This window comes from Ipomoea triloba, chromosome 15 (assembly GCF_003576645.1).
Source record: "Ipomoea triloba cultivar NCNSP0323 chromosome 15, ASM357664v1".
Classification (NCBI taxonomy): domain Eukaryota; kingdom Viridiplantae; phylum Streptophyta; class Magnoliopsida; order Solanales; family Convolvulaceae; genus Ipomoea; species Ipomoea triloba.
In genome coordinates this window covers 4,985,644-4,996,863 of record NC_044930.1, presented here as the reverse complement: position 1 = coordinate 4,996,863, position 11,220 = coordinate 4,985,644, and the positions used below count along the sequence as shown (strand labels likewise).

Here is an 11,220-nt window from a genome sequence, read left to right as displayed (position 1 = left end):
AAAAAAAAAAAAAAAAAAAAAAAAAAAAAAAAAGATGAGATGAGAGCATACCCTGGATAAGATTATCCTGCTTCAGAAAAATTTCCCTGAGCCTACTTTGACCACAAGGGTTGTACTTCAAATTGAATTTGTCAAAACGGTGGAAGGTGCTCTTGTCAGCATGGACATCTAATAGGTCAACATTCAGGTCATACCTGTTAGATCAATATACATAAGCTTTGAGCAGTGAAACAAGTGAAGCCACGTGAGAAGAAAACACTTAACCAAAAACTCAGAAGTTTTGAGCAGTGAAACAGGTACAGCCATATAACAAGATAATAGTTTAAACCTAAACACGGAAATCTTCATTTACCCAGTCAAATCCAAGCTCTCAAAGACCTCCTTTAAGGTCATATATGTCCCATCACGAAATATAACAACCTGCACCAAACAATTGAAAATCCAGTGAAAATGAATAGAGAATAATTAATTATCAGAACATCATTAGCCAAGAATAGTTATTTACAAGATTTCACTTCACATTTTCTTTGTATGTGACTCACATGTCCAATAACCTATACTTGAGTCTAAATAGAAGAGAGTTATATCACATATGAAACTTTCAGGAGGATCAGTCGGAAACTATAACAGAAAGTACCTCGTCAGGCTCTTTCCTTAGCTTTGACTTTATAAATCTCAACAGATGTTTCTGGTTCATGCATGCTGAATGATGAACATGGGTATCAACCTTTCTGACATTATAGAAGTCACGATGTGGTGCACTTTTTTGAGCTAGAAATTCTCTATCCGCATTAAGCATTAAGTGAAGGTTGAATTTCTACAAAGTTGGAAATCCATATATCAAATTGGGATATTTTACACAGCATACAACTATACAAGAAGTAATAGTATATAACTTACTTGTTCTAGAAGCACTAGTCGATGGTGGCATAGAGTTCGGATGTTCCCAGCTGCTATGACTTTAAGGATATGATGCAGGTCAGTGAAGAAAGTAGTTGCATCGGCAACAGGGAAAAGTTTCTCGTTTGCTGTTGTGAGGGTAAACAGATTGAGAAACACAAAAATAGAAAGAAAAGGAGAAGGGAAATAACTGACTTGAGAGGACATTCAAAATCTTATGAAATCAATAACTTATGCAAGGATAGAAAAAGGAAGTATTATATCTTACAATCTTTATTTGCATAAACATGGATAACTCCTTCTTCCATCTTGAAATGATGCTGCAAAATAATTCAAAGCATGGAACAGAATTCAGGAGACCAATTAAAATACTAAAACTTGGTTTGATAATTGCATAAAGCGTTGAGCAATAGCAACATGTAAAGCACAAATTTCTAGGTACATGTATTTGAGTTTTAAGAACTTACATCAGATTTCCCCTCTGACATGTAGTCGAATGGATTTGGGTTAGGCTTCGGTGTACTGGGATCAGATATTATTTCCTTCTCCCAAGGAAGGACAGCCTCCCTAAATACATAACTATGTCTCATTTCAAGGCAAACTTGAAGATTCCGGTATACATCAATTTCATCAGGAGATGGTGTCTCTGGAAATAATTGTAAAGTATTCAGATAACAGGAACTTGCCTTAATGTGCAGATGACAACAGGTGAGATGCAATTAATAAAAATGACTCAGGTGAGGAGAGGAAGAAATACCCATTGGGGAAATTTTCAACCGCACAAAAGTTTCTTGCTCTGGCTCTTTCCTCAGTATGTCTGCAGCTATGGGATCAGGTTGAACACCATGTAGGTCACCAGATACACTATGAGAGCGAATCATACTCGGTGCAGGTAAAGGTACTTGTTCCCCACTGACATTGACATGGTCAGGCAAATTCTGGTACATCCCTTCACACTCTGGTCCCTGTTCATATAAGGTAGGGTGTGGAACATAGTTTGGTGGGAAGAAGTGAAAAAGGTAAGAATTAAGATATGTCATCAATCACTACATTACCACATTTCCATTGGTATGAAGATAGCTAGTATCAAGTTTGGTGTTCTCAGTCATATTATCTTCCTCGTCAGATTCTTCCACGCTTTCAAATGCACTAGCAACCGGAGACTTGGGAGAAGTAGGCCTCAGTAGAAGTCCAGCTCTTTTAGTCGAACCCACATGACCAGCTTTCCCTAAAGCAAAAGCAGAGAACTCTCTTGGTGAACATAATTTTATAATGAGAAACACAAGCAATTAAAGAATGAATCAAAAAACAGCAGGATTTTCCTAAGAAAATCCTGAAAACAGTTATTGACAAGTAAGAACAAGTTAATTAGCAGGTCAATACAAACAGTGATTGTCCCTGTATAACAAACAAAACATAGAAATCACATATTAGAGACGATTCATGGAGAAATTTTCATTTTTGATTCAATGAGAACTCCCTTAAGGAATTTCTTTTTTAATTGCACTTGAATTGATTTTCTCAGTTTTTCTTCCATATGTTAAGAGTAAACTATTGGTGGCTGACTCTTGCACATAAAACAAAACGACAGGCACAAATCAACTTTTAGAAACAAATATGAAATTGATAATCTTATAACTCCTGGGAACAATAAAGGTGCTGTATTCAATAGTTTCTTTCTCAATTGGTCGTCAACTGAGAGCTCCTTCTCCAAGCACATTGTTTTTCCATACTTTATTTGGGTTAAAATTATATAAATAAGGTTTGGCAGGAAAGAAACTTGAATGAGCAAGGCAGTTCCTAAGAAAGAAAATAAATAAAGGATAAAAATCATGGCAGAATAATTACATACTAATCCAAATATATCTCTCCAGCTAAAGGCTTGAAATTACAATCTGACAAATAGAGATGGAAAAGGAAATGAACAACCAAAAGTTCCACAAGTTCTTCCTATATAAATCACAGAATCACTCAATTTGCAATTTGCTAAAATCCAGACATGGTGACAGAGAACAAAAAATGTTTAGATAGGATAATTAGGCTGCACAAATTGCCTTTCAGCGTATAACATAAAACAAATCGTCCAGTGACATCCCCTTTCCTCATAAAAGAAATTTCCTACTGTGTCAGCAGTGCTCAATCAGAGAAATATTAACAGTGATATGAGTAACCCAAATGGCAACATTTTCTTATACTATCCCCTGACAAATATCAATATGCGCAATCTGTATATTGCGACGACAGTCCGACGTATGCATACCTTCAGGAAGAGTGTGAAGCCTGGGCAAGCCAACCGGTATAGAATCCACTTCGACGCCGCCCGAGCCAGAAATCACGGTGACGTCAGGCAAGGAAGCGGATGCGCGGCGGTAATAGCCATTTCCTTTCCGCCTGGCATAACTCCGGCGCCTCTCCAACGAACCGTACTTCTTCAGGAGCTGCGGCGAGTCGGCCCCGTCCTCCTCGGCCTCCTCCCTGTCCCTTTCCATGGTCTTGGCGAACTCCAATAGCTGATTTAGGGTTTTCCGGTGCATATAGTACGCCGATACCGCCACCACCGACGCTCCCACCAGTGCCGCCATGGCCAGATGCATAGCATAAGCGTCCATCTCTCTCTCTCTCCCTCTAGACCTCAATACACCTCAAACGAAACAGAGTATTGTAAATATCACAGTACAAGAGCTGCGAAACCCTACTGAATAGTAGAGATATAGATAGATATATATAAATAGAGAGAGAGAGAGAGAGGGGCTGCGTTCGTAGTGACGAGCTGGTGAATTTATAAGTGCGCGAGGAGAAGGTCTCGCATTTTATTCGTTTATTATGCGATTTGGCTGCCTTTTGTTCTCTCTCTCACTCTCTCTCTCTCTCTCTCTCGCTCACTCTATCTAAAATATATTACAGCGTAGTCCGTACTAATTTGAAGATTTGCAGCGACTCTCTGCTTCGACGCTTTGCAGTGCCTTCAGGTCTTCAAACTCCACAACCAGTAAAAATTTCCTGAGTAATTTAATAATTGATCATATGTTTTTTTCCTGACTTTTGGGGGGTTGGGGGGGGGGGGGAAATTAGAGTTGCAATCTAGTGAATCCCTACACAACATTCCAAGAATATAAGCTTGAAGCCTCATGGGCAATTCGTTTGATAGGGTTGGGTTCGATTTGATTCTAATTATTAATATTGATAGTTTGGATTGGACTCTTTTTGGAATAAGTATGTTTTGAAATTAGATCGGCTCGATTTATCTCATTGTAAATTGTAAATATAATTGTTATAACTAGTTTAAAAGTTAGTAACTATTAGTTTTTTTTTAAACTCTTTATTTAAATTAGGATTTCAAAATAAACTATTATTTTAAACTCTTAATGTTTTACCTAAACTTTTTAAAGAGAAAAAGTGCAAAGTAATGAGACCGGACTTTGCTTTAAAGCGCCAAGTCAACCATTTTTTCACGACGCTTTTATTTTTAAAAAAATTTAATATGTACTCAAATATTCAATATTGTAATTCAAGTATTCAACGTTTCGACAATCAACAATTAATCAAGGAAAAATCACAATTTTGGTACTTCAATTGTTTCCCGTTAATGTAGTTCTTAGTTTTCAATTTCAACTAATTTGATTCTTGAATTGTTTAAACTTTAAAATTTCATCAATTAAATTCTTCTGTTTTTTTTTTAAATTGTTATTATGTTTATTTATTTTTTATAAATTGTTAGCAAAAAATTAAAATTTTACAAACTACGGAGTATATAGTTTGTTTTTCCCCTCAAAGTAGGGAACCCCACAAGACAGAAATGTAAAATTGGATGGACCAATGAAACTCTATTGCGACATCTAGTCAGCACTCAGCAGTTGCTAGTCCAGCACATATCCTAGTACAAAACGTAAACCTAAATAAGCAAATATTTATGTGTATGCAATATTATGAGTTATAACCCAATGGGATAGCTCAAGTGGCAAATGAGCTCTCTTTATGGGGAATAATTTTTTTCCTGGACCAGTTTCTGAGTTATCGTGATTTACATGATCTTACACATTGGAATTTCAACTTTTGGAAGAAAGAGGTTAGAAGGATTTATAATTACAGTTACTCGGTTAGGAAGGAGTCAAGGAGATACCGGTGATGAATTTTGATCGAAATTGAAATTATAATTTGGTGACGTTTGTGGGGACCAGTACTATTAGTCATGAGTTTGGTCCCGATCATGCATCCTCAACCCAATTCTACGAAGAGGAAGATTATGGTCGTGCAGCTTCGACCTTCGCTCTCAATTGTCACCTTGACACGCTCCGATTCAAGCGCTACAAGTCGGACCAGCCACTTCAAATTCAGTTAACTTCAATGTGATCAACACAAGTGAAATGTACCCTTCACCCCGAGTTTAATCACAAATCCCCCTCTGATCCGCTCGATTTCGGGACGAAACCTCGCCTCTTTGAGGTGGAGGTGCTCACCATATTATCCCCCATTAGATGCTGCATCAGCCCGTACTTCAACAACCCACATAACATATTATCATTAAACACATAATTTAAATATCATTTTGGACAATCATCTACAATGTAAGATGAACTCTGGTACATAAGTATAATTTGCCACTCACTCGTTCACCCACATAGGCTAACTACTCATTGGACTATAAACCCAATGCCCATCAAATATAATGTGATTATAATCATTTATTCAATTGATAAATGCATAGCAATTATAATATATATATATATATATATATATATATATATATATATATATAAAGATATTCAAATATTATTCATGTTACATTATATATTTTTTTTAAAAAAAATATTTTATAAAATTTAATATATGAATGTTGTTATCGTATTGAACTCAATTTGTATTTAGTTACATGATTTTTAAAATTTCTTTATTATTTATTAACATGTTATAAGATCATTAGTTTACTTGTGACAAAAGATGGAACCGTCCATCCTAGGCGTCCCCAGACCCCATTCCGACAACAACATAGGTTAGACTTTTGTTCATTGTGCACAATGAGCCTCTCATTTTGAGAGGTTGCTTCTATATTTCTGCTAGTGAGACTCAATCATTGGTCTTTTGTAACAAATTTCACACCTGCGACAAGTTAAGCAGGTCATTAATTTACTAGTAGCATTGGAGGTATATAATTTGACAAGAAATGAATATTAAAATCAAAATTAAATTAATGTAACTACAGTATGAGAAAATAATGTAAATATTTAAATTGACTGACTCAAATTATTTTTAAGCTTAGCATGTTTAAGTAGTGGATATGCCGGCGGGTCCATCGATAGGTCGTCGGGAAGATTTTTAATGGGTGTGGATTGTGTATAGTCCTTTTCGTTATCCATTTGATTGCGAAATGAAACGGAGAGGTGGATCACATGCTCGAATTGCATCTTAATATTTACACATATATGTTACCAAAAAAGAACTACTTCTATTTTTCAGCTCATAATTATAATGCATGATTTCTCACTTTTATTAACTATTATAATTTAGTCACTTTTGATCCTTTGACATTTTAAAAGTAATTAAATTTAATTCAAGATATCTGAAATGTCATTATACGGAGAAGGCTAAACTGCTAAAGTTAAGGGAAATTAAAAATATTTCAAACATTTTTGCTTGTGGTCGTTAAAAAAAAATGGTCAAGAAGCAAAAAGTGATTGAATTTATATTTGAGGAACATAAGTGAAAATATCACTACTGACTTGATTTGTCGACTAAAGTCACAAGATGGGATTTGCACGGATACTATTGAATAGTAATTGAAAGTTTCTTTCATTACTAAAAAAATTTACTATTATCGTTGAACTATAAGTAAAGGGAATGGTAAAGTTATTTGTACTCAATTTTTATATCAAGTATTATATTATATCATTTTATATGACTTTGTAAAGCTATATTTAATTTTCATAAAACTTAGTATTTTCTCCAACTCTTTTATGTATCTGATTTAGTTAATGAGATTTAATTGAAGTCATTTACAATTCAATATTTAAAAAAATATAAGAAAATAAGCAAATAAATAAGTTGTTTGACCTATGAATAATAAATATTGAAGATTTGGTAGCCTGAAAAGTATTTAGCGATGTGAAGTCTTTGGCATACATTTTATTGGGAAAGTCTTGGTTCGAGCGAGGCAAAATATTATAAGAGGCGCCACCAAAGGTATCAAACCCACAACCCCTACTTAACAACACAAACACCTGCCACCAAACTACTCAAATTTCATGTATTAAAAGGATACAAGATGTTCTACTTCAGCTCTTTGCCTTAGTCCTGTAATGAATGCACTGAAGAAACTGTGAGCGAGCACAGGATGTTCTACTTAGCTGTGTGAAGATCGATGGTATTCAGGTAGTGGGGTGACATGTGTATGACCAAGATTGAAGACTAGCCGATGCCGTACATTTGCTAACCATCCGTAAGGCCCTCCACACTATAAATAGGCACCCTTATTTCCTCATTCTAACCTTCAATCCAGCTTGTATTATTTATTTATTATTATTTAGACCACCATTTTGGATAAGTATCTCGGCCTTTGTATGCACTCTTTTGGACTTAGCGTCCCAAGCAATAATACTACTATTTTTCTACTCCCGATTTGTACCTCTATACCCGATTTATGATTCACCAGTTCTAACAAAACCATCAAATATAGTTATTTTTTTTTTAAACACTCATGATTCTCTAAAACGTAGTAATTGTTTTAAATAATTATCATTTTAATGTTGAGTAAATAGGTGGTAATAGCCAATGACCTTGTGGTAAGATCGAACCCCGGTAGTGCAATTGCTGGTCAATAAAATAAATATGATGATGATATGTAATTATTTATCATAATAAATAATCTTAATTACTATGTAGTGTGATGCCACCTTTGTTATCATTCTAAATAGGTGGTAATAAGATCGAACCCCGGTATTGGAGACATTGATTCTTTGGATTAAAAATATTGAAAAAGTATAGAACAAATACAAATTTGTGAAGAATCATGAGTGTTTTAATTATCATCATATTTGGTTTTTGGAATAGGTCATTGAACTACACACCAAAATGCAATTAGGCCATTGAACTTAAAAAACATGCAATTGGGTCTCTAAACTAACCAATTTCATGCAATTAGTCCAATTTAAAGGTTTTTCAGGTCATCTAAATTTAAAATATTTTTAAACAATTATTTAAAATAATAATTTAAAAAAAAAAACGACGCCGCCGAAGACGAATAAACCTTCTTCGTCTCCGGCCATGGAGAGAAAGAGAGTATTCGTCTCTGGGCAGAGACGGAGATGGTTTCTTCATCTCCGGCCAAAGACGAAGATGGTTTTTTCGTCTTCGGCCATGGAGACGAATCCATGGCTGGAGACAAAGAAACTTCTTCGTCTACGGCAGAGAAGGTTTTCTTTAATATAAATTTAAATAATTATTTTAAATAATATTTTAAATTATTTTAATATTATTACTACTACAGTAATAATATTATAATATTATTATTATTTATTATTTATTCCCTTTCTGTCACTACCAACATAACTAGTGATTGAACTTTTGGGCAAAAGTTGTCAATATATTATTCTTAGGTTAGTATGTATGGGGTAAAGTTGTTCATTTATTAATGATTCCTTATTTACTATTTACTAACGATGAGTCAATGACACGATGGAGTTTTTAATTTTGTTCTTATCTTTACATGCATTGTTACACACGTTCAATTGGTGATATAATTCATAATTATATTGTATGTCTTCATAGACACCTAAGACACGCATGCAATTACATTCGGAAAAAAACAAAATTGTCTTTGCTCCTTTTTTTTTTTTTTTTTTTAAAACAAAATTGTCTTTGCTCCTCTAATACCTTGTATATAAAAAAAAAAAAAAAAAAAGAAAACAAAAGTGGTACTATTATCATATCAAGTGATAAAAAAAAACATGTAGTTTCTTCTAAATTTCCCCAACCCCACTAGGCACACCATAATCTTTCTCACAGACATATAGGATTAATATCAAATAAGAACTACTCCCCGTAAAAACTAATCTCATTAGTCCATCTAAGATTTTTAATTACTGAAATTTTTAAAAAAATACGTACAATGACATTTTTGTAATTACAATTGTATGTGCATTTCGAAGATAATTGACATTGAAGTTAAATAAAAAGTTTACAAATTTCCAATCAGTTCTCTGCGAATACACAATCATGTATTAAATTATAAGATGCATGCACAATTATAATTATAGAAGTAATTACAGAAATATCATCATATTTTTTAGGAAAATACTTGATGGTGCATTTGAGAATGTTTCCAGATCAGAAGCACAATCGTGTGTGTGTATCATGTAAAAAATAGTTACTTGAATGAGAAATAAGAATAAATTTTGGCTATCTATCTCAAAAAGGGAATGGATAGAGACTTATGGTTAGGGGAAAAAAAAAGGAGGTTGTATTTTTGTAAAAAATTGTAGTAGAATATTTGTAAATAAGTAAAAGTTTGAATGAATATAATAAACCATATGCACTTATCTAATCAAGATGATGCATGTTTAGACTTTTGATATTTTCAGACTTATTTAGGCAAAAATAATGTAGGTTTTGACTGTTGACTGACAAAATAGTGTGAGTTTAGATTGTGCATATTTAATCTAAAATAATATAATGCTCGTAAAAAATCTTGTATATGTTATGAAACTAAAGGAATTGCAAGCAACAATACCAACACACAGATTTGGAATGAAATGCAAGAACAATAACAAAGAAGTGCAAGAGAGAATGGAGAGAAGGGAATTTCTTATTCATCGTATGAATTGATACATTTACAAATGAAATACATAGGCCTATATATAGGCAACAACATTAACCCTTCGGTACTCCAAAGGACACTTGAGTCTTCATATGTCCAGAAATACAATAACTGAGATATTGGCCACACATTATTATTATATTCATAACACTCCCCCTTGGCCATTATCTTATCATATCCATGCCTCGTTAAAAACCTCGCTAGAAAAACCCGGTGGGAAAAACCTAGCCGAGGGAAAAAGAGTGCATGATATGTCTAATTATGTGTTGCACTAGTTGCCTCATTAAAAACCTTAGGCTAAGAAAACCCAATGGGAAAAAACTTAGCTAAGGGAAAAAGAGTACAACCATAACCCCAACATAAACTTCAAGGCATAATATTCATGATTCATTATGCTCCCCCTGAAGACAACATTCTTCAAATCCCTTATATTAAACTTTCAAAAGATATAGGGATTTGGTGAATAATCATGTTCAACATTTCAATGGGGGTGAATATATGTCATAATAATTGCGTGACTCTTTTAGAGCTCACATGGGTATAATACCGACATCATAATGTCTAGTTAGAAATTTTCATAATATACCCATTTATCATTATTCTTATTGTCCACTTATAGAACAATGGTGTAAATTATAGTACAACCAGTTTTTGGGACTTGGCATCATGGGATATAATAATAATAGCCAATACCCAAGTAGCCCATTGTCTAAGTAGCCAACCAGAATCATTTATGGGCTAACTAGTGTATAAATTCCTTTCCAAGGAAATACTCGATCTTTCAAGTCGAGATAATATTTAGCTTTCACATACAAGCTTTTCTTTCAAATCTCATCTTTAGACATGAGCTAACATCATTAAGCTCTTTATATATTTCATTGATGTTTATACCATCAATATTGACTGAGATAATAAGTTCATTAGTGACTCTTTATTAAACACAAAATGGCACATATTATCCCTTCTTCACGAGGATAATAACTTCATTCGCCACTCTTTAAAGAGTACATAATGTCACATAATATATTTATATTCCTTCTTCAGAAGGGAAAAATACTCAGTCTGTTTCACGTCATATATATAGACCTTAAAATCCATTATGGATTTCCAAATATACTGTCCAATGACCCATATTTATGCGGTCATGNAAAAAAAAAAAAAAAAAAAAGAAACAAAAGTGGTACTATTATCATATCAAGTGATAAAAAAAAACATGTAGTTTCTTCTAAATTTCCCCAACCCCACTAGGCACACCATAATCTTTCTCACAGACATATAGGATTAATATCAAATAAGAACTACTCCCCGTAAAAACTAATCTCATTAGTCCATCTAAGATTTTTAATTACTGAAATTTTTAAAAAAATACGTACAATGACATTTTTGTAATTACAATTGTATGTGCATTTCGAAGATAATTGACATTGAAGTTAAATAAAAAGTTTACAAATTTCCAATCAGTTCTCTGCGAATACACAATCATGTATTAAATTATAAGATGCATGCACAAT

General features: G+C 33.5%; 1 protein-coding gene across 1 annotated transcript in view; it reads right to left on the bottom strand.

The window, feature by feature from the left end:
• LOC116006609 (AMP deaminase) overlaps nt 1-3,807 on the bottom strand; it is a 9,382-nt gene extending 5,575 nt beyond the window's left edge. The window contains exons 1-9 of the mRNA XM_031247048.1: nt 3,161-3,807; nt 1,956-2,128; nt 1,658-1,865; nt 1,368-1,546; nt 1,169-1,220; nt 901-1,028; nt 638-817; nt 353-420; nt 52-194 (exon numbers count right to left, since the gene is read on the bottom strand). Of these exons, the coding sequence (XP_031102908.1) occupies nt 52-194; nt 353-420; nt 638-817; nt 901-1,028; nt 1,169-1,220; nt 1,368-1,546; nt 1,658-1,865; nt 1,956-2,128; nt 3,161-3,509 (1,480 nt within the window). The 5' untranslated portion in view covers nt 3,510-3,807. The remainder of the gene's footprint in view (nt 1-51; nt 195-352; nt 421-637; nt 818-900; nt 1,029-1,168; nt 1,221-1,367; nt 1,547-1,657; nt 1,866-1,955; nt 2,129-3,160) is intronic.
• Nucleotides 3,808-11,220: the final 7,413 nt, after the last annotated feature.